Genomic DNA, 21,845 nt, shown 5'->3' on the forward strand with positions numbered 1-21,845 from the left:
AAGAATTTAAATTAGGGAGGCTACTTCCCAGCTGTGGGTAATAAATTGAGACAAATACCAGAAATTAGCATATCTGCATTTCTATAAGAAAAAACCAAATATTAGACTAATGATTTAAAATTAAATAATGATAATAAAATAATTAATAAACCAAACCCTAAGAAAGATGTAGATTGAAAAGACAGTCCTACCAGTTATGTTATAGATGTAGATTCAGATGTAGGTTCCATCTCAGGACATACCTTGAGGAACAATCTAGCTTAAAGGCCCATCTAAGACTTGCTTGCCTAAGATCTGAGTGACTAACAGCATCTCTTTTTCTGCTAATTGAAAGAACCTTAATGAGGCCAGACTTTTATTTTGTATTTTAATATCTCTGGTGAAAAATTAGATGGGATCAGTCCAGGCAGGTATTGAACACTTGGGGGGTGAAATTTTTGTTCAGATAAGAAGATATATTTATTGATGAATTGTACTTTACCTTGAATGCTGTAATGTATGCAGCAAAACCTGTTTTAATAAAGGTAAGCCGGTTGTGCGCTCCACATCTGAAATAAGTTTACAGTCAGGTCCATTTGAAGGTAGTTACTCTATTTAACCTACACACATACTGCGTGTATAAAGCTCTCATTGGTTTCTGTACATACAAATGTTATTAAAAAAAGTGCCATGGCTCTCTATATTATCTGACTTTATATGTATATTTTATAAACCTTTAGTTTAGTTTGGATTAAATAAATTAAAAGGTTAAAAAAAGATAAACCCTTCAAGTAGAGATTTAAAATAAGATGTGCCCTTATCATTGCCAGCTTTATTTCGTTACTAATTCAGCCACTGTTGGCCAATTAGAAAAATGGAGGATTTTTTTTTTTCTGTTTTTATTATCCCTGAGCATATGTACAGTAGAGCTTTGATTAGTTGAGTAACCCCTCTAATATTTCAGCTTTTTCAGTGGCACTTACATAAAGAGCTAAAAAACCTCATACCTAGGTAATAAATAGATTGAGTATTTTTGTCATTAAATGATAATAAGAGGAGTCCCCAAGTGGTTTAGCACAACTATTTTCTAAGTCAGTGTTTTTACATGCACATTTAAGAGAGAGTAATGAACATTCAGTATATTTATTATCATGGGAAATTTCAGTACTAATAATTTATTTTTTTCATTTCCTACAGTAAGCAGGGCTGAGACCATATTCATTAAGGAAACAAGCTATAGATGTTAATGATCCTGATGTATATCCATCTTAATAAGTGTGTTATAATACATTTATGAGTGTAAATAATTACATTAGAGCTTTTTCAAATTAATAAGGCATTAGGCTGTCCTTCAGAGGATGTAGTCCTATTTCTGTTTCTCTTTGCATATCGTACAAGCTTGCACATTCTGGTATTATATAGACTATTGGTCTAAATTATGTTGTATTGTTTGATTAATCTAAATATGACCCATATTGTACACTAGGCTTACTCATGTCAATTGAGTTGCCCTACTAGTGACGTGCCCTGGAATCATTCAATTTAAGTCTCTTGTTGTTGGTGGCAAATGCAACATTTGTGCAATACATACATGTAGGCAGCAGTAATTTCTCCTGTAGACTTGGAAACTCTCATAGAAAAAAAAAAAAAAAGAAAAATGATCTACATAGTCTGTGTAGGAAAGTAGTAATTTTCATTAAGACACAGGATAGTGCTGTAATTATGACTCAAGTTTAATTGCTCTTTTACTGTTCCAGTTTTACAGTCTCTTTGCTGTATCCTTTACAATCTGGAAGGACTTGTAAGATGTGGATACCATTTTTCCATACTTTTAAATACAGATCAGCATCTGTGCCATGCAGTCTGAAAGAAAGACCAACCCTCCACTCTCCCAATACCCTAACTGTGAGTGAGGGAATGGAGAAGCAGATCAAAAGTTTATTATTTTGGGTAAATAGAACCATAATAAACTATTCAAGGATGCTTATGTAATTTTGCTTATTTTTCCAATATATTGAGTAAATGTGCAGTAAAAGAGAAGCAGTTTTGTTGTTTTGGGGTTTTTTGCCCCCCTTTTTTTTTTAAAAGTTTAACCTTTCTGACTTATCATTGCATGGTTTTGTATTACTGCAAAGAGCTCTATTTTCATCTCGTTCATCCTGGATATTGATTAAAGTTCAACATTCAGGATGAAAGGAGACAATGCAATCCCTACTTACTCACACCATTAAAAACTGAAAGAGAATCAGATTCAAAAGCTGTTGGTCTGGGTTTTTTGTTTTATGTTTTGTGTTTTGTTTTTTTCTCCTAGTAAAATTTTAGTTCAAACTTCAGTATTACTTAGGAATATTTTCAGCATTAAATTTATTCTCTGCAATTGTGAAGTTGGAGTTGGAGTTATGTATATAGTCACAGTATTTAGATAGCAGTTTGTTTAAGTACCTCTAGGCTCATCAGGAATTAGACTTATACTAGTGTATGTAGAAACCTGAATCCTACAAGATTTGCATGAGAGGTAAGTCAGAGAAAACTCCAGGCTAATTACCTGAAAGTGCTTTAAGGATCATGGAATATACCTCTTTAAATTCGAAGGAAAATTTGGGAGAAAGGAAGAAATTCTAGATAATGTGTGAGAAAGATGGGGTTTACCTCACCTAAAAAGTACATAAATGTTATGTGTCAGTTTTATTTGCTGTACTAGTTCATCTGTTTGTTCTAAAATCAGTGCCTAAATTCACTATGCAGTCAGTGGAGAAAGTTTTTCAAAGATGCCTAAAGTGAGGATGTTTTACAGTTTATGGGTCTCAATTTAAAAGGCAGGCCCTCTTTTTGGATCTTTGCAGTGCAGTTACCTCTCTGTCACAGGAGCAAAGCTATTTGGTGAACTTAATCACTTCATTTATGTATGCTGTAACCGCCTAAAGGGTAGGTGCACCCAGGTGCCTAAGTTAGATTGTCTGGATCCCATCCAGAACTGTTTCTGAGTAAAAAAGTACAAACCTATCTCTGAGAAATTGGCAAATAAATAATAATATTTTCATTAAAAATATAAAAAATTGTTGCTAATTAATGGTGTAGCTATGTTTCATAATCAGTTGTGGTAATTACATTTTTAATTACTTTACCCTTAGGACCTGATTCTGATCTTGCTTCCACTGGTATAAAGCAAGGATAACTTAGATAAAATCAATGCAGCTAAACTAAAATATAATTGATGAGAGGTCAGACTTGAGCCCTAAATGGTATGCTAAATGTGGAACTAATCAGAAAGCTAAATGGGTTTATAATTTGTGCAATTGACATTTTCATAATCTAAATCTCTAAGAAGTTAACCTTTGGATATAGAACTTGGATTTCCCTTAGAGCCTCATAGCATTCAGAGAAGTGAAGCCACTATGATTCTGTACAGTTTTAAAACCATATAGTAAATTCTTTCATTAAATGATTGATGTGTTTCCAGCTTAATAAATTTCTGCATTAGACAAGTCTTTGTGCAAAGTCTTCCGGTGAGCAAAAGTTGGAGAAGTGTTGAAGCATAGCATGTTCTCAAATAACAAAAAAATCCCCCTAAATTGAAGGTTACTTTGAGCAGTAAGGAGATTTATGAACCAATGTCACCTCAAAGTGACAGATATTTAAGATCCTTTTGAAATTATGTTTAGAGCTTATTGTTTGTGTAGGAAATGGTAGGACATATTTTTTTAAAAAACATGCCAGTTTATCATATATCGTCACATAAGTCCTTATATTACAATATTACTGGTGCCAAAAAAAAAAAAAAAAAGATAAAATATAAAGAAATTGAAAATATTTTACTACAAAATTTGTGGGTTTTATTGTTAAGTAAATATGTGCATTATGTTCAAAATAATTTTGTCTGTTGATTAGGCACATGTTAATTTATATTGCATATTCAAATCAATCAAATAGCTTCACTTTACAAAATACATTACTCCAAAGATTTTCCTCTATTTTTGTACAGCACTACTGTTTGAACAACTCATGGAAACCTCCAATGTTATTTCATTTGGACAATCGACAATGTATCAAATTAATTTTTTTCTCAGTTGTCACAATGTATGTGAATTTTTATATGTCAAGGGAAATTTTGAATACTGTGTTTATGTCAATGACAGTTCTCCCCAGTGGTGACCTCACTCTGGTCAGTGAAACTGCTTCTTCCACATGCCCTGGCAGAGGGAGTCATAGGCTGAGTGCTGTGCCTGACCTTCCCCTCACTGACATGGCTTTCCCTCCTGTGCAATAGGCACTAACTTCAGGCTTACTACTTCTGATATTTATCACTGTAGCAGAGATTCCCAGATGGATATTTATCCATTTTGTTAAAATCTGGAGATTTAATGCTCTTTGGGAGAGGAACACCTCCTAATGTGAAAGAAAATGCAGACTGTTTTTGCAAGGAATTCTTCCAGCATTCCCTGTGAATACTACCCCTGCTGCTTTCAGAAATATTCCCATTGTTAGAAGTGCCCTTATGATGCATTTCATAGGAAGGCTGGAACAGAAGTTGTTACACATTTTAGAAATGTTAGCAATTTTTCCCCCCCGCTGAACAATTATGTCTTTGGAGGCATCAGTTTGATCAAACCTCTGGCACAGTGATAATTATTGTTTTGTGCTGACATCTATATAGAATATTTATGTGCTTTTCTGTTAATATTTGATCAAGTGGTTTTAATTTTTTTGGCATGGCACTTTGTTTCCAGATTTTGGTTGGCTATGTCTGAAATAAAATGCTTTGTTATGGGGCTGGAATTCATTCAGTTGTGTCTTGGACATCTTACACTAAATAAACATAATCACACTAGTCTGTAAACCTCCAAAGCCACAGTTCTAAATCACCTCATACACTCCAGCAAAAGCAACTTTTAGAGAAGTCAAAGTAGAGCAGCAATCTTAGCTTAGATGGTAGCAAAAAGAATGTATTAAGGGGGTTTTGTTAGTTTGTGAGTTTTGTTGTTTTTTTTCCCCCATGTGTGTCTTCCTTGAAGCTGACATCTATTTGTGACTTGAGTAGATGACAGCATGAAATTCAATTACAGCAAACAGTCTCAGTCATTACACCTGTCTGCTTCCAGAGGAAAGTATTTGTAAATTGTGTTTTATCCTTCTGTTCCCTAAAACCTATGTCTGTAATTGACACTTGCCAGCAGAGATGACTGGAGACAGAAGGAGAACATAATGTGTCTGAGTAGCCCACCAGGGAAAAGAGTATCCTCATCTTTGGGGAGTTTTGTGGTGTTTTGTTTTCTTTAATGAAGAATAATATCTGTGTGTCAAGGATTTACTGCAAGGCTCGTGGCAGATGGTTCTCTTAAAAAAAAAAAAAAAAGTTATGAAAGATGAATTGCAAAAAAACACAGGACAAAAGAAAAAGCTAATTAACATAGAAATATTTCTTCTGCAAAGGAAAACAAATGCTTCGGGAGAACAAAGGCCCCTCTCTGTTATTTGTAAGGCTGGTTTGTTACTCTAACACATTTGTAAGAATCAGGTTTGTGCCTGACATGTCAAAACTTATTCACAAAACAAGAGTTGTGGATATCTTGGGAGTCGATGTTGTCACTTGTTACGCAACTCAGCATCCATTCAGCACTGATTGATGCCCAAGTCACTAGTTTTGGAAGAAATGAGATGCAGACATAACAGTAATATTTGTATCAAATGTCAGGCAGGAGAAACAGGGGAGTTCATAGAATGGATCTAGATGTAGACTGTGACCAGAAAAAAAAAATTAAAAAAAAAATCAAAAAACGTGATAGACAAGCTGTCAGCCCTGATCTCTCTAAACTGCCTAATTTCTTTCTGGCTCGTTCTTTTTATTGCTTTCCCTCCCCAGAATTTTACCAGAGTAAAGAGCTTATAGAACTGATCCAGCTTCTGAGTTTTGAGTTTGATGAAGGAATTACCAAACCATTAAGTATTTTAAATGCATCAGATGTATGAAAGATATGGGCAATTAGTAAATCACTACATATTTGGTGATAATGCTATTTGACCATAAGCTTTCCCTAATAATATTAGGGGATATCTGAATGTATTTGTTGTTTTTTTCTGGATGGGTCCCTTCCGACTCAGCATATTCTATGATTTTATTTATTAATTGATATGCAAAAGTGTTCAGGTAGAAATACTTTTTATTCAGAACCAGAGGAACTGCTTCTCTCTGTAGACCAACAGGTACTTAGAGAGTACACAAAAGTACTGGCAAAAAATGTAATGGAGTAATGCACTTAAGTATTACTTGACTACCTTGTCTGCTACCATGTACTCAGGACATCCCCAAGTGGCTCAGAGAACTGTGTGTGCCTTTGCTCATGGCTTACAAAGCATTGTGAGCACACTGTGCTATATTTATGAGCCGGAAAGTAAAGTGTGTCAGAGAGGAAGTTAAAATGACTTCTCTGTAGGATATTGTTAGTGTAAAATATCTGATTTATTTGGGTCTCTTTTTGAATGCCACAGCTTGTAAACACAGTGGGGAATTTCTCTGCCATTGATCCAAAGCAATGGGTACTAATGGCATAATACAGTGGTACTCAATAACCTTTTATCATGGGCTGCTTTGTCATGTGGAGGCTTAACTGAGGGGAGACAAATACACTCTAACAAAACAGAAAATCTTATCAATTTCTATCAATACATTTAATATTTTTCAGTGTAAGAGCTACCTAATCTTTTCCGTTATCTTTTTGCATGAACTATCATATGGAATAAGGTGAAAATTGTTGTTCATATTAGTATAAACATGAAGTGAAATGTAGGCAATTTTTTCCCAAGCATTCCAAGGACAAGCTGTGGTAGCTTTCTATTATGGCTTTAGTAGCACTCAAATGAGTGCCATATTACAGTGCTCTGAAATTTTTAATAGTTTTAATAATAAATAAAATTAAAAGTTTATATAGAGAATATATTTTATGTACAAATGTAACTTTTTCTGACAAATAGATTTTGTATCTTTCTAAGAAACAGAATATATAAATAAGGGAAATATCTATACTGTAAAGTATTAAAATTTGCCCAGTACCTCCAAACCCTTGTCAAGATTAGGTTTTAAGTGACTTCTGTGTACATCCGACAGATCCTTAGAATCATGCAAGGGCACGTGTCCTGTAGCAAGTGAGGGCATGTATCCTAAGGCATCCTGCTTCAGACCAGCACAAAAACCAGTGTGACGCCACATGCTGAGCCTCAGGCCCCTGACAGCAGTAGCTACAATTCCTCAAGGTCTGTAATCTGTTTGACTTCCACTCGGCAATTCTGATGTCTAAGTTTCCCTTCAGAGCAAACCGGAGCATGGTTGGAGGCCAGGTTGTGACTTCACTTACGTGCTTTCTCTTGGGAGCAAATTAATGTAAAAGCCAGTGCAGAAGGGTGCCCTTTGGGTAATCTGAGTGTAGGACTGTAATGGAGTATAGCGTTTTATACTCTCTTCCTGAATAACCCTTTAAGAGCTAACAATAGTATAATTTTCTGCTACTATTTTATTTATTTATATATACACATGGATTCATTTTACATTTGTTGTTGGTAAAATACCAGATTCCAGTCTCACTTAAAATCGATGTAGAGTCAAAGCAACACTGTTATCTAAAGATTTCTGCTGAGAAAGGAGACAGCAAAGACATTTAAAAAAGAAATAATAGGTTGTAACCATTGGGATACCGATAGCTCTGCTTTTCCATGCTTTGCATCTGTTAGCAATGTCCCTTTTGGGCTCAATATCAAGCCACCCTCCAACTGCTGCAGAACAGTATTGCAGAAAAATGGTGTAAAGGTTCTTGTAATGTAAAACTGATATTGGGCCCTAAGATACAGTTTTACAGGGATGTAAAATTGATCTCATTGCTGCTGTATGAAAAGCTGGTGGTTTTGAATGATTGTTGCATATCTTCATGATATGAAAAGAGGCCAAAAGCCAGGAGTTTTTGTCCTTCAGGAAATGCTGTAAAGGTCCTGTGCTATGAAAGTGGTAGTGTTATTTTTTATTTCGGCATGTGCGAGATGAAGCTCAGATTGACTTCAGTACGTTATTATTATTATAAGATAAAGAAATACAAAAAAAAGGTTAAGGAAGGCTAGTAGACCATTCACTCTCTAGCCTTTGTATGAAAAATCATGAAACTGGAGTTACAAATATATATTTGGTAGCATTTTTTATGTAGGGCTTGGTCCTGCACTCATGTCCATTTATGAAACTTCCTGTATGTAGTGTGCCTGCAGGATTGAAACACTTATTTCTAAGGATTTTAAATAATTTCTTTCATACATATAAACTACTAAACATCCAAGATGTTGCTTCTAGAGACACTTGTTTAAAGGTATCAAACTAAAAGTTCCCACAACCAATTCTGTTGATAGAATTGAGACAAATTCAAGATTCAGGACTTTTAGAAGTCTCTGAGAAATGGATTGGTATGTTTCTTTTGCTGAATTATCTATTTTCAATCAAAATATGTTTACAGATGATTTTGTGCTAGCAATTGGTACATTATACATAATTCCTCTTACATGTAAAAGTCCAACTTTACATATTTTCATTTTTCCATTTTAATTGATTTTCTTCATGTGTTTGGCATTTTTGTTTGGTTTTGTTTGGTTTTGTTTTGTTGTTGTTATGTTTTGTTTTAGTCATTTTTCGTGGCTTTTTTAGTTATTGTTGTTTTATACAAAGTGAAGAAGATTTAATTTTGGAACTCTCGTTTGTCTTGTGGAAAGCACACTGTAGATCAAGGAAAATGTTAGTCTGGAGAACTCTGAAAGACAGAGATTAAAGGCATGAGCAATATTATTACTTTTTCAGAGGACTCTGAACTAAATTCAGTGCTTTCCAAAACAATCGCCACTGTTTTCTATACCTAATATTTGCACACATTAATAATCTACCTTATGCTTGGCTTAGCAGTATGGATGTTACACATCGGTCTACCCGATTCAGTATTCTCTCTGGAACGGAATATATCCTTGGAATATCCTGCTCTTTTTGTCACCGCAGTTTTAACTTTTTCTGTAACTTGATCTGAAAATGATGACCAGCTCAAAATCTATATAACTTGAAGGCTTTATCAGTAAAACCCAGCAGAGTTATATTTCTCTGTGGCTGTGATGTTGAAACCTGGGGAAAATCAATTTTTCCTTTTGCTGAATGGTATATTTGAAGCATTTAAAAAGGTGAATGAGTGTGCTGAGGGCCTGTCATTCTCAAAGTACTTTCTTATGCAACGTGTGTAGGTACATCTGCCTGTTAGCCCTGAGAGGCTGTGTGTGTTTGATGCATCGGATGTTGTGTCAGCAGGATGGAGCAAAAGAGGAGATGAGGTTTATCAGAAAGAAAGTTGATAGCAAATGGTGTTTTGAACAGCCTTTATCCCCTGGTGTAATATATTATGGAAATAATGATTCTGTCAAGTGATGCTTCTTTGTAACCTGAAGTGATACAGTAGGGATTATGCAGGCTCAAGTCATTCAAGACTGGGTACTTAGTTGTCTAGAAATGTTGTAAGAAGTGTCTTTGTCATGACAGACTTTGTTAGAGATGCAGTGGCAAGAAGTAGATTACTAAAAAAGGGAACTGAAATAGTTGTTGTTTATTATTGTTGTTGTTGTTATTTGTTTTGCTAGAAATGTTATTTTTAATCCTGGTTTTATAGATTTTTTTAAATTGTAATTTAGTTCCCTATTTTATCTTGTATTTAAGGATGAATTATATGCTTTAACTCATTTTCATGCTTGCTCAAATATAGTTGTTTCAAAACCATAGAAAGGTTGTTAATTAATTAACATGTATAGACAATGAGAAGTTGGCTAAAGGTTTAAAAACAGGTGTCAAGAAGCCAGAACAAATAAAATATGAATGCAAAACCATCTGTAAGAAAGCCACGTAGAGAATACAGAGTTAACTAATACTCGATGTATGTGTTTAATAAAAGGAAACAAGTTCATTTTGCTTTTTTAAAAAAATGACTACTGCGGCCAACGGAATGAAAAAAAGTGATAAGCAAAACCAAAAAGTAGCAAATGTTGAGAGCAAACTCCAGTGACCTAGGTAATATAAAATTTTTTCATGGTAAGTGCAAACATTAACAATTTTGGACATCTAAAAATGTAAGATTAGCAATTTGAAAAACATTTATCTAGATGAGATTTAAAATTATACATGAAGCATAATGACCTCTCTGAAATTCATCCAGGATGCTGTGGTACTCATTTAGACAAAATAGGCAACTAGTTCATCATGGCAAAGAAAACTAGACAGAGTAAATCAGTTTGCTGCATTCCAGAGTCTTAGCAACAAAAAAAACCCCCAAATATATTACACTAATTAAAGAGTGAAAATCACTAAGCCTTTAGAAAGTGAGGAGAGTGCAAGAGAGTGATCCTGGCTTTATGCATCAACCCATGGTGTTTGCCTGATACAATTCTAAGACTTTAGGCTGCCTAGATCAAGAGATCTTCAACTTTGATTACATTGATTATATACAACATAATAGTTCATAATGAAAATTATCATGCATGGCTTCAATCCCTAATTTTCATGGACTCTTGGAGCCTCTAATAAAATATAAATAAATTTAATTTAAAACTCTACATGTTTTAAGTTTATAAAAAAGCTAGAAACTTTAAAATTACATTAAGAAGTTAACAATCCAATTTTAATTGTTTAGAGGATTATTTTCTTTATTATACTGTAGATATTTTTATTTTAATCATTATATTTTTATACTAAATGATACCAGAGAGTGCATTTTATGTGTTGTATATTATTTAAATTACTTGGAGAAAGTGAAGTTCACCTGCTTGTTGCTTGGGATAAGATGTTTGTTTTATCTGAACTTTATCAGGATCTGTACATTAGTTTATGTAGTGAAAGCTTTATATACAGTTCTGAAATACGGCGATATTTTTTTCTACCTAGAAAAAGATTTAAAATTTTCAGAATTTTTTTTTCAAACAAACATTTCAGTATAGAATCAGTGCTAGATTCTGTGCTTGAAAAAGATATACGTAAATTTATCTCTAATTTAATCTTTATTATCTGTAATTTATTTTCTCTAATATATTTATCTTAGACACCTTTCTGGTCTCTGACTCTGCTCCAAGACAAAGTCCTTGTACATGTAAATGTAACTGTGCTTTTAACTGTAGGGGGCTGAGGATGAGATCCTCTCTATCTTTTGCATGAGCAAAATTGATTTCCATTGAACTGAATGAGAAGAAGATCAAGTTCTGCATGGTTCCAAAACCATAATTGTAGTTTGTTTTTTTTTAAAGTACTAGAGTTTTACAGGACTTCTGTTCTATATTCATACAGGCAGTATGTATGTTTGAGGAAAACTGTGATGTTTGGCCTCCTTTGGTGCTGCATATCAGTAAAATATCTGCTGTCTTTTTTGTTAAACATGAGATAAGCTGATAAAGCAAGTTACTTTTTCAGTCTCTCACATTTTATTACATTCTCTCTTAAACATTTTATGTGAGAATCAATGGCTCTGTAATGCCTGTATATTGGGTTGTTTTTTTTTTAATTTCAAAAGGTCCTTGTTTGTGGGTGATGTTTATTAGAAAACTCAGTGTATATGTGTGCATGTATATATGTCTCTGTAGAGTCAGGCAGAGGAAGACAGTGTCCCCTTTTTTTTATAAGATCTACTTCTTAAATTGTCTCGCACTTTCAAAACTGCCAAGACCAAGTATGGAAACTTCAGGTCTAAACAGAGAATGTCCTGGAAAGGTTTGAACTAATGAAAAAGAGTGGGCTTAGTCTCTTAACAAGGTTATTTTCATCACCAAGTCATGTCATAATCAGATAGTGTGACAGATTGTTTTTAAGCAGAATTGGAGTCAGTCATATCAAATCAGCCTAAAATGTGATTTTGGTTCTAAAATTTTATTTTTCTTTTTATGTGCATTTGAGAAACATATGCAATAAATATTTAGACTTTTAATTTACTACACATCAATCTAAAAATCTGCTTTGCTATCATCCTCAGAATTAATTTGCCTAATTGTTATTCCTACCCCATCAATCTCAGTTTTGCACTAACTTGAAAAATGCCACTTTTTGCTGTTTGCACTTTAGTTCAATTTCTATTCTAAGTTCATGAACAGTAATACGGTAACGCTTGAATATTCATTAGCTTTGTATTGTGAGTTATGAAAAGGTGCTTTCTTTTACCTTAATGAAAGTGGCTCAGCATGGGGTGGATCAGTAATGACATTTGATTTTAGGCACCCAACAAATTTGCTTTTTATTTATTGACACATCTTGTCCAAACAGCTCCCTCGCAAGTTAGTGGAGTAATGAAAGAAAGAGTGCTGCAGAGGAGCGTGGAGCTTTCCTGGCAGGAACCAGAACATCCCAATGGAGTCATTACTGAATATGAAATCAAGTATTATGAGAAAGTAAGTGCTTAGATTATCTGTAATGTACAGCAATGTGTTGTTTGCTTTATCTTGGCTTGCTGTGTTGTGAAACAGTGTTAAAGGCATCAGCTATCAACTATCCTGTCTCTCCAAAGTTGGTGATTTTGTTTATTTTTAATAACTAGCTAAATCCTACAATTATTATTGCTATCATATGTCTCATATGTTGTATTTTGGCATACTAAAAATGAAACATACTCTTGAAATCTGCCTTTTTTTTTCCTTTTTAAAAAATTGTTAAGTTGGGCTTGGATATTTTACCATTATACTGTTGTTTTGCTGTCTCCTCTACACCGTGTTTGAAGCTTGTTTCATTTCCTTCTGTATCACTGTAATTCTGGTCTTGAGATGGTATATCAAATACAACCCCTGACTGCATTTCTTATTTCCATATGAGCTGGGCAGCTTCGACTTGATGTCTGAAAATTTCCAAAACACTTCCTACGGTTTCAGCAAATAAATATTTCTTATTTGTCCTTTAAAAAAAGACCAGCATTGTGAAATTTATTTTTCACTTGTTCTCTCAGCACAATAATGAATTGAAGGCTGCTTTTCAATAGTAGATGAAGTGATCTCTGTTTCTGGTAGAGTGAAATTGCAATCTTACTGATGTCAAGTCAGAGTTTTGCCATTCATTTCAGTGTGTCTAAGGCTTCATTCATGATAACTTTGAAGTACTTCAGAATAAAAAAATTCTGACAACCGTAAGCTGGATGAAAGCAGAGTGAAGGCAGGTTGTACAGCTATATGTTTGTCACGGGACCCCGACTAAGTGTATCTACTCCAGATTCCCTGGGAAATTGACTGCATAACATAACATACTCTTAATTTTTATAAAACATTCTGTGAAAAACAAGGAACAAATTAAAGTAAAAAAAAAAAAAATTACCAAAGGAGCTCCTTTGTGATACCTCGTGAGGACATTTCATGTCTGCAAACAAGGTAATAGTACCTCGATATCAAAAAAGACCATGTCAGTTTAGGTAACACAGAATTAGGTAAATTCAGACCAGATTGGATCTAAGCTCAAGTGTCATATTTGATTTTCAGTAATTAATTACACAAATATACTTATCAAAAGATCTTTATTTGATTTGGGAAAGCAATAGAATATTTGTTTGTTGATGCTAACTTCCAGTTTAAGTTGTGGGCTCTAAAGACTTATGACAAAATTTATCATATGTGTACAGATAATTAAACAAGTTTTCTAAAGAAATTTTATTAATTAAACCAGTCTTTTAAAGAATTTTTACTAATTTTATCAGGTAATGTTTGTTCTGACAGCATTTGTGTGTGCATACACACATAACTTAAGTCCATATATTTAAAAAAAGTTTACATATTTACAAGGGCAAAACTGTCCTCTGCACAAAAAGAAAAAAAAATAGCAAACTAAAAACCTAGGAATTTTTTTAATATACAGAGCGGTTTCTAATCTGTTTAAATACAATAAATAATTTAAATAGGTAGTGCAAAATGACAGAAAAATTATCAATAAACTATTTTTTTGGACAGTGATAGCTTTTAGAATGTGGCTTTTAGAATATTATTTTCCCTATATATTCATGTTACTTTAAATAACCAGGAGAATTTCATTGCCAGTTTGCTGTGTTTGCAAAGAGAAGAACTGATGTCGAAGTTGTTTTGTAACAGAAGGAAATCTGCTAGTATTGTCCTTATTACAGTGAAATTAATTAGAGAATACAAAACTCATTCTACAGTCACAGATAAACCTGGCTATATATCTTTAACTGAGACAATTTTTGCACAAATACTTAAATGTTTGTCTTCCTTCCAAAATAGCGAAGTTCAGCTTTAAAAGTACTCCCTTATCTTGCTCAGAATGAGAGAGGCTGCTTAAGTTTTGTTCTGCCAGTTTAAAAGAAAAGAAAAGAAAAAGATCTGAACTTTCAGATCCCTTTAGAGCCAAATTAAATCAAACATTTCTGTCCTTCTGAAATACTCTGATAAGTGTTTTTTTCACCTCTCACTTCTGGCTAGGGCTGGAATGGAAACTGCCTGAAATCTCCAAAGTAAGCCTGTCCTGTGAGATTTCTATCACAGGTTATTTTTATTTCTTTGTTATTTATTTATTTTGAATGCAAGAACTGTTGGCAATTCAAATAAGCCTCATTTATGCATCAAAACCCAAACTCTGAAATTCCACTGTGAATTACAGTCCCAAACCTGTTTATGGTTTCCTTACACTTGTTTCTCATCTCTCAAGCATTCCTGTTCTTTCTCACATACCAACACACATTCCACCACGGTCCTCACTTACAGACGATTTAAATCCTCTTGGAGAAGATATGAAAAAGTTGTTGCTAGCCAAGACTATTGAGGCTTGCTCAAATAATTGACTGGGCAAGAACAAGGAAAAGCCATTACTGAATCTCAGAAAAGAAATCATATATGTTCTGTTTAACCTTGTATTTCTGCAAAAGCCTTTGCTGCTTTACTGACTGCAAAGGGGAAGATTCTCCATAAATTTTAGCGGGTGAAGTACTATTGAAATGAGTACAAATTTATTCCTTCCCTCTGTATCTGTCTCATTAGCACTGCTGCGTACAGCTCATGCTTCTCTGGTCATGTGGTGCACTCAGATGGTTGGTTAATTCATCTCTTCTGCCCTTCAAATCAGGGTTGCATCTGCCACCAAAAATCAACAGGGCTGCACATATCTATGCTGAAAGATAATCTGTGTCAGTAAAAGTGATGAATAAGTAGGGCTTTTTGAATACTGTAATGATCTGTGATACAGCTTTTGTACTATTTGAAAGTGAGTTATTACTCATAGGGTTTGTAATCTTACAGCTTTAAATTTGGGGAGTGTCATACTGAGCTTCTTTCCCTGGATTCTTCTTTTTAACAGAGTTTAAAACTGAGAAAAGACTAAAAACCAAAGGGGAAAAAAATCTAAAGTGAAAACTGAGCTAAGGACCTCAGAAATTGTACAAAATCCAACCAATTATACATTGGCAATTTTGTATTTGTTAAAGGTGTTGGAAGAGTAAAATGTCAAAGTAATGATGTCAGCCGGAGTGCTGCCATTCATTTCACAATGTCTGGGACTTCATTCATGATAACTTTGAAGTACTCCAGAAATAAGAAAAAGCTGACAACAAAAGCCAGGTTAATGCAGACAGGAGGCAGGTTGCACAGCTATATGTTTGTCATGTTCTTACCATGAAAGAGCGAATTTCCCTGTCCTTGAACTGTTTAGACCCCACGGATTCCACTGGAAATCTGCGGTTGAGTTGTTTCTCATCAAAATTTCACAAAATGTAATCAGAGCCAAAAAAGCAATCATTTTTTGTCTGGATGTTTTATGAGCAACAATGTGAGCATCCCATTTGAATTTTATGTTACACTTAGAGCTCTTCATTGCATTGACAATGTTTTCTAATACTCCACAGAGTATGCTTTATTTTTTATGTTGGGGGAAAAGAACATTCAGCAAATTGAAATAAACTACCCAGGCTGACTGTCAGTTGCTGTTCTGCAGCCATGATAAAATCTGATCTGTAAATGTCATTTAATCTTTATCTTATTGTTTCCAGGATCAAAGGGAGAGGACCTATTCAACACTGAAAACCAAGTCCACTTCAGCTTCTATTAATAACCTAAAGCCAGGAACAGTATATGTTTTCCAGATTCGTGCTTTTACTGCTGCTGGTTATGGAAATTACAGCCCTAGACTGGATGTTGCCACACTGGAAGAAGCCACAGGTAAGCAATTAGGTTTATAGAAAATTAACCCTTTCTGTAGAGGTAGTAAGTAAAGCAAGAAAGGAGTTATAAGCAGTATAATTACAATTAGAAGGAAACAGTTATACAGGAAGGTGGATTTTTGTTATTGTATTTTGAAGGATGAGCTTCAATAATTTGTTTTACCATAGAACTGCAAATTAGTCTTATAACTGGCTGGAGGAGATTTGTAATATATCAGGTTCATCTCCTCTGCTGTCCTTCTAACATAAAGACGTTGTTTTGTTTTGTTTTTTTTTAAATTCAAATACACACTTCTTTCACCCCAAAAAAGAAGTGAGTAGTGATGAGCTGAATAACTCAACTAGATTCTTCTGTAGCTGGGCAGAAGGAAGGAGGAGATTTCAACCCACAGAGGCTTCTCTGGGTCTTTTTTTCCATTTGATTTCCTGAAGAAAATCTTGATAGTTTTGTTTATGTGTGTGTCTTGTTTAAGGTTTAAATCCATCTTTAGCGTATTTTGAATTCATGGGCAGTGAATTGTGCCCTTATTTGCCTAAAAATCATACTGATACCTTTTTTACTCACCAGCGTAGTGCATGCATGTTTAGAGAAAACCTTCCACATTTTGTGTCTTCAGAAAGAAAGTCTTCCATCAGTGAGACCTGGCAGCTGTGAGCCCATTCTTGGGAACTGTGTTCCTGGCAGATCCACCACCCTGCTGCAGACCCAAATTTGGTTGCCCTGTTTTGGAACATTTGCTCCAGAACTGGAGCTGGGAACACACAGCCTACAAGCTCAAAGGGTATGGATGCCATACCCTCTCTGCATTCCATGCAGCATATCTAAGGGGCAGACACACATTATTGCATCTTATTAACTGCAGCCAGGTGTCGCCGGAACAATTTATGGGTGTTCTTAAAACACAGTGGTTAGGTCTTGATTCCACCTTAGTTTCACACAGAATATAAAAACTATAAATAACGAATAATACTGCATATCTAATAGACATAATTGAAATAGTAATTACCATAATAGCAGCAATAAGCTGTTATTACTAATATTATTAGCTCTGTATCTAATAGCATACTTTCCATCTGTAGCGTTCTGCTTTTGGAAGAGTCAGTAGCAGAATCCCCATTTTGCAGAATGGGAACCTAAGGTACAGCCAGAAGTAATTTCTTATTTTGAGTAGTTTTCTGGAAAACAAATTAAAAGTCTGTCATAATCAGTCATAAGTTTCTGCTAATTAGCTAATTTATTGTCCGTAGTGGTTTAAAATTAGTTCTTCAAAATGTTTCCCCAACATTTCCTTAATTATCTGCATATTTTTTATAAACTAAATGTAAGCATTCTGGTAGCTGCTAAGATTAGCAATGATAGTTTCAGAGGTAAACAGTCTTGGTCAACATATGGAAGATTAGGAAATCCTATAATAAATGCATCACTGACCAAGCTCCTGTACCCTTTTTCTCACTCAGGTGGTGAAAAAATCCATATAAACCAGAAAGATGCTTTGCCAGCATGCACAGCAGGTTTTTTCTTGTCACAAGCCAGCTTTGTGTTTTGAGATGCCATATAAAATGTCCTGTGTTTTCATGAAAGAAAATTTTTAAAGTGTCGTATTTTCCATTAACTTAAGAGGACATTATAAAATATAATTCCTATCAAGGATAAGCTTCCACAGGTTCCCATATACGGTTTTCAGAAATAATTGTTGGTAAAAAGATAGTAAATCTCATTAAATTCTTCTAAAATAGTTTTACATGAAAGTATTTGTTTCTCATATTTTATTTATAGCTTTATGAAAATGTGGACTAATCAAATTAGTCTTTTGTTAGCATTTTAAATGAAGACATTTATTGGATCATTTTTAAGAAATATGCCTCAAGTGAAGTACTGTAGTGTTGAACACTAAACCAGTATTATGCTACAGTTTAGTGGCATTATCTTCTCATTATTCCAGTGGATTTCTGAATGCAGCTTTTAAAAATTATTAAGTGTTTCAAGAGGAAAATATACACATATATTATGCAAGAATATATAATGACCATCACAGTTGGTAGTCATGTTATCTGTGTGGATTTCTCCTGATACTTAACTGGTTGGCACTTTTGGTTGATGCTGTTAATTAAGTAGATCTTTGTATCGTGCTTCATTTTCTGAATTGCGGCAGAAACTGCATAGCCACCTTTCATTATTTGAAGAACTAACATCCATTATAATAACATTACTGATATGTAAAATAATACATATTTTATTGGAACATATCCTGCATGGAACATAGGATATTTGTTGGAATGTAGCCTGTATTGGAGCATATCATATATGTGGGTTTTGCATAAATATTTATGTAAAAATTTCATAATTATGAAGTAAACATACTTATTAAAGGCAAAGTGTTTCTACTATATACCGTGTTTGCCACAGTTCAAGTCAATAACTCTAGTCATTGTATTTTTTGTTGGTTATTAGAGACAGAAGGCCCTCAGGAAAAACACACAAATGCATAGAATATCACTTAAGTGACAATTTTATCTCTTGGTTCACTAAAGTATTTAAAAGTCAAGTTAAATGGCTTGTGGCCAGTGGATGTAAAGATGATCCTGTGCTTTTTGTAACTGAAGCAGATTTTTTCACTTGCAGAATCACAGAATGAATTAGGTTGGAAAAGACCTTTGAGATCTTTGTGACCAATCTTTGACTTTGTTATGGCTCTCACTCTTAAAGTAAAAGTACTCAACACAACCTGGCATGACAAAGTCTTTGCTTTTTCCTTTTGCCATGAATCGGTTTAAATCAAACAAAAGAGGATGCATATGTAGCATTTATTTTTAATGTCTGAAATAACAATACTACACAATTTTATCGAGGGCATAAAGCAAAATATTAAATTAAGCATTGTGCGTTGGATGTGCACATATCATAGCACCAGATCAGATATCAGCCCACATACCAGCTCCCTGTCTCACCCCATGAGTTTGAGCACAGTTTTAGTAGAGTTAAGGACAGACTTCTCTGTCCTGCTGCTGATTCGCTGTCATCACCACTGGGGCAGCACCAGTGACACTAGTGACCATGCCAGGCACTCCCTGAAAAGGTCTTCTGCATCACAGAATCATTCCTCTAAGAACACTCCAGCATCTTTATTTCTGCCAAACCATAGGGATCAGAAGCTGGGTTCTGATTCACCCTTACACTAACAGAGTTCATCACGCAGAAGAGAGAATCAGCAGAGTACCTGAACAGGGTCAAATGTCTTAGAAAGCTGTCACTGAATTCATACCAGACCATACCCACAATCAAGCCATGGGGTTTTTTAAAGATGTAAAATGGCATCATATAATTCATTGCATCCCACCTATCTACCAGTTGGCCAGTGTCCCAAACATTTTCCAGAGCCCAAAAAGCATCCTCTGCTTGCTTCCAGAATGTGCCAGTATCCAAAATCTGTGAGGCAGTTACACAGAGCAACCCACTCACATATGTCAGCCTCTGTGCTCCCATCTTGGCTACTGGATTAGATGACAGTCTAGGCTGGGGATTTTTCCAAACTTTTTGATGGATGAAGCTTCACACCCTGGCCACTGTGACAGGATGCTGCCTCTTCTTCACTTCCAAGTGAGGTTTGCACTGAAGTTCAAAGAGAGAAGGGAACAGTTTAACAAAATGCTGTATTTTACAGAAATTTGACATTCTTTGGGATTGTGTGTTCTGATGGCCTGATTGTGTTATAGGAACTGAGTATTACTTACACACCTGCACTCATGCACAAGACAGTTAACTCTGATTTCTTAGACGTTCCATGAGTGGGATGCTACCAAGCTTCTACCAAGCCTACAGAAGCATCCTACTGACCTGGGTATCTCAGGAAGTTATAGTTACTCAAAGATAAGCTTTCATTCTTTTCAGGTAAAGAGTAATATTAATAATGTGACCTTTCTCAACTGCATTAGGTAGAATGTAGAGAAAATACAGAGTTTCGTTACGAAATAAAATTGAAGGGCACATCTGTGTGTGTGTAATTTTCCTCTAGTGTAGATAGATTATTCTAAATGTGTGTAGTATAGCAAGGGGTTTGTTTTGGGGCGTGAGGAGGGAGAACAGTCGGTACAGGTCAGTGTCAGTGCCAAAATAAATCATGTTGATTGGCTCACTTCTCCCAAGAAAAAAATGATTTAGTTGTTTCTATGGGAACCTCTGAAGTCTGCAACAGGAACCCATACCACTGCCAGTAGTAATTGTCATACCACCTACAATTTAGTTAACCAGCTATTAGTTTAGTTTCCTTTCTTTTTTTTTTTTTTTCTTTTTCACCTGCCTGCTCCATTTCAATCATGGGGTGGTTTACCTGGCACCAGGCCTGCTGGAGACAGATGGGAATCACCTGTCTAAAAGGGGGGAAAGGATTCTAGTCTGTGAGTTGGCCAGGCTGATTGACAGAGCTTTAAACTAGGTTTGAAGGGGAAAAGAGATAAGACCAAGCTTGCTAGAAATGAGCTAAGGGCAGCATGCCAGTGTTGGGGGTGAAATCGATAGCCCAGTTGAAGTGCATCTGCACCAATGCACGCATCATGGATAACAAACAGGAGGACCTGGAAGCCATCATGCATCAGGAAAGCTATGACATAGTCTCCATCACAGAAACTTGGGATGACTTGCATGACTGGAGTGTTGAAATGGATGGTATAAGCTCTTAGGAAAGGACAGGAGATGAAAGGGAGGTGGTGGGGTAGCTCTGTACAGTAGGGAGTGTTTCAACTCTATAGAGCTCAGTGACAGTGATGATAGAGTTGGGTGCCTATGGGTAAGAATCAGGGAGAAGGCTAGCAAGGCAGACACCCTGGTGGGAGTCTGTTGTAGACCACCCAACCAGGATAAAGAGGTGGCCGAACTATTCTATAAGTTGCTGGATAATGTTTCACAATCACTAGGCCTTGTTGTTGTGGGAGACTTTAACTTGCTAAATATCTGCTGGAAACTGAACACAGCAGAGAGGAGGCTGTCTAGGAAGTTCCTGGAATGTGTGGAAGATAAATTCCTGACACAGATGGTAAGGAAGCCTACCAGGGGCAGTACCCTGCTAGACCTGCTCTTTATGAACAGAGAAGGGCTGGTGGAAGATGTGATTGGCAGCTGTCTTGGGCATATCAACTACAAAATGATTTTCAGTTCTTGATGAAGTAAGGAAAGGGGTCAACAAAACATCTACCTTCGACTTTTGGAGGGCAGACTTTGGCCTGTTCAGAACACTAGTTCAGAGAGTCCTTTGGGAAACAACCCTTAAATACAAAGGGGTCCAGAAAGGCTGGACATACTTTAGGAAGGAAACATTAAAGGCAAAGGAGCAACCTGTCCCTATGTGCTGAAAGATGAGCCAGCAGGGAAGAAAAGCCTACCTGGCTAAATAGGGAGCTTTCACTGGAACTCAGGAAAAAGAAGGATTTATGACCTTTGGAAGGAGAGGCAGACAACTCAGGAAGACTACAAGGATGTCATTAGGTCACACAGAAAGAAAATTAGAAAGACAAAGACTCAGCTAAAACTGAATCTGGCCCCTGCTGTGAAAGATAATTAAAAGTGTTTTTATAAATACATTAACAACAAAAAGAGGGCCAAGGAAAATCTCCGTCCTTTTTTGGATGTGGAGCAAAACATTGTAGCCAAGGATGAGGAAAAGGCTGAGGTATTGAATGCCTTCTTTGCCTCAGTCT

At 35.4% G+C, this 21,845-nt stretch overlaps 1 protein-coding gene across 3 annotated transcripts in view; it reads left to right on the forward strand.

Annotated features, from left to right (window-relative positions):
- EPHA7 (EPH receptor A7) overlaps positions 1 to 21,845 on the forward strand; it is a 150,664-nt gene that overhangs the window by 106,796 nt on the left and 22,023 nt on the right. For 2 of the 3 annotated variants that reach the window (XM_027893118.1, XM_027893119.1), the window contains exons 6-8: positions 12,278 to 12,402; positions 15,984 to 16,164; positions 16,795 to 16,811. In XM_027893118.1, the coding sequence (XP_027748919.1) occupies positions 12,278 to 12,402; positions 15,984 to 16,164; positions 16,795 to 16,811 (323 nt within the window). Of the gene's footprint in view, positions 1 to 12,277; positions 12,403 to 15,983; positions 16,165 to 16,794; positions 16,812 to 17,234; positions 17,301 to 21,845 lie in introns of those variants that run through there. The other variant, XM_027893115.1, reaches the window with a different exon arrangement.

Source organism: Empidonax traillii, unplaced genomic scaffold (assembly GCF_003031625.1).
Source record: "Empidonax traillii isolate 1590-97213 ecotype Southwest subspecies unplaced genomic scaffold, ASM303162v1 scaffold382:size1915631, whole genome shotgun sequence".
In the NCBI taxonomy this organism is placed as follows: domain Eukaryota; kingdom Metazoa; phylum Chordata; class Aves; order Passeriformes; family Tyrannidae; genus Empidonax; species Empidonax traillii.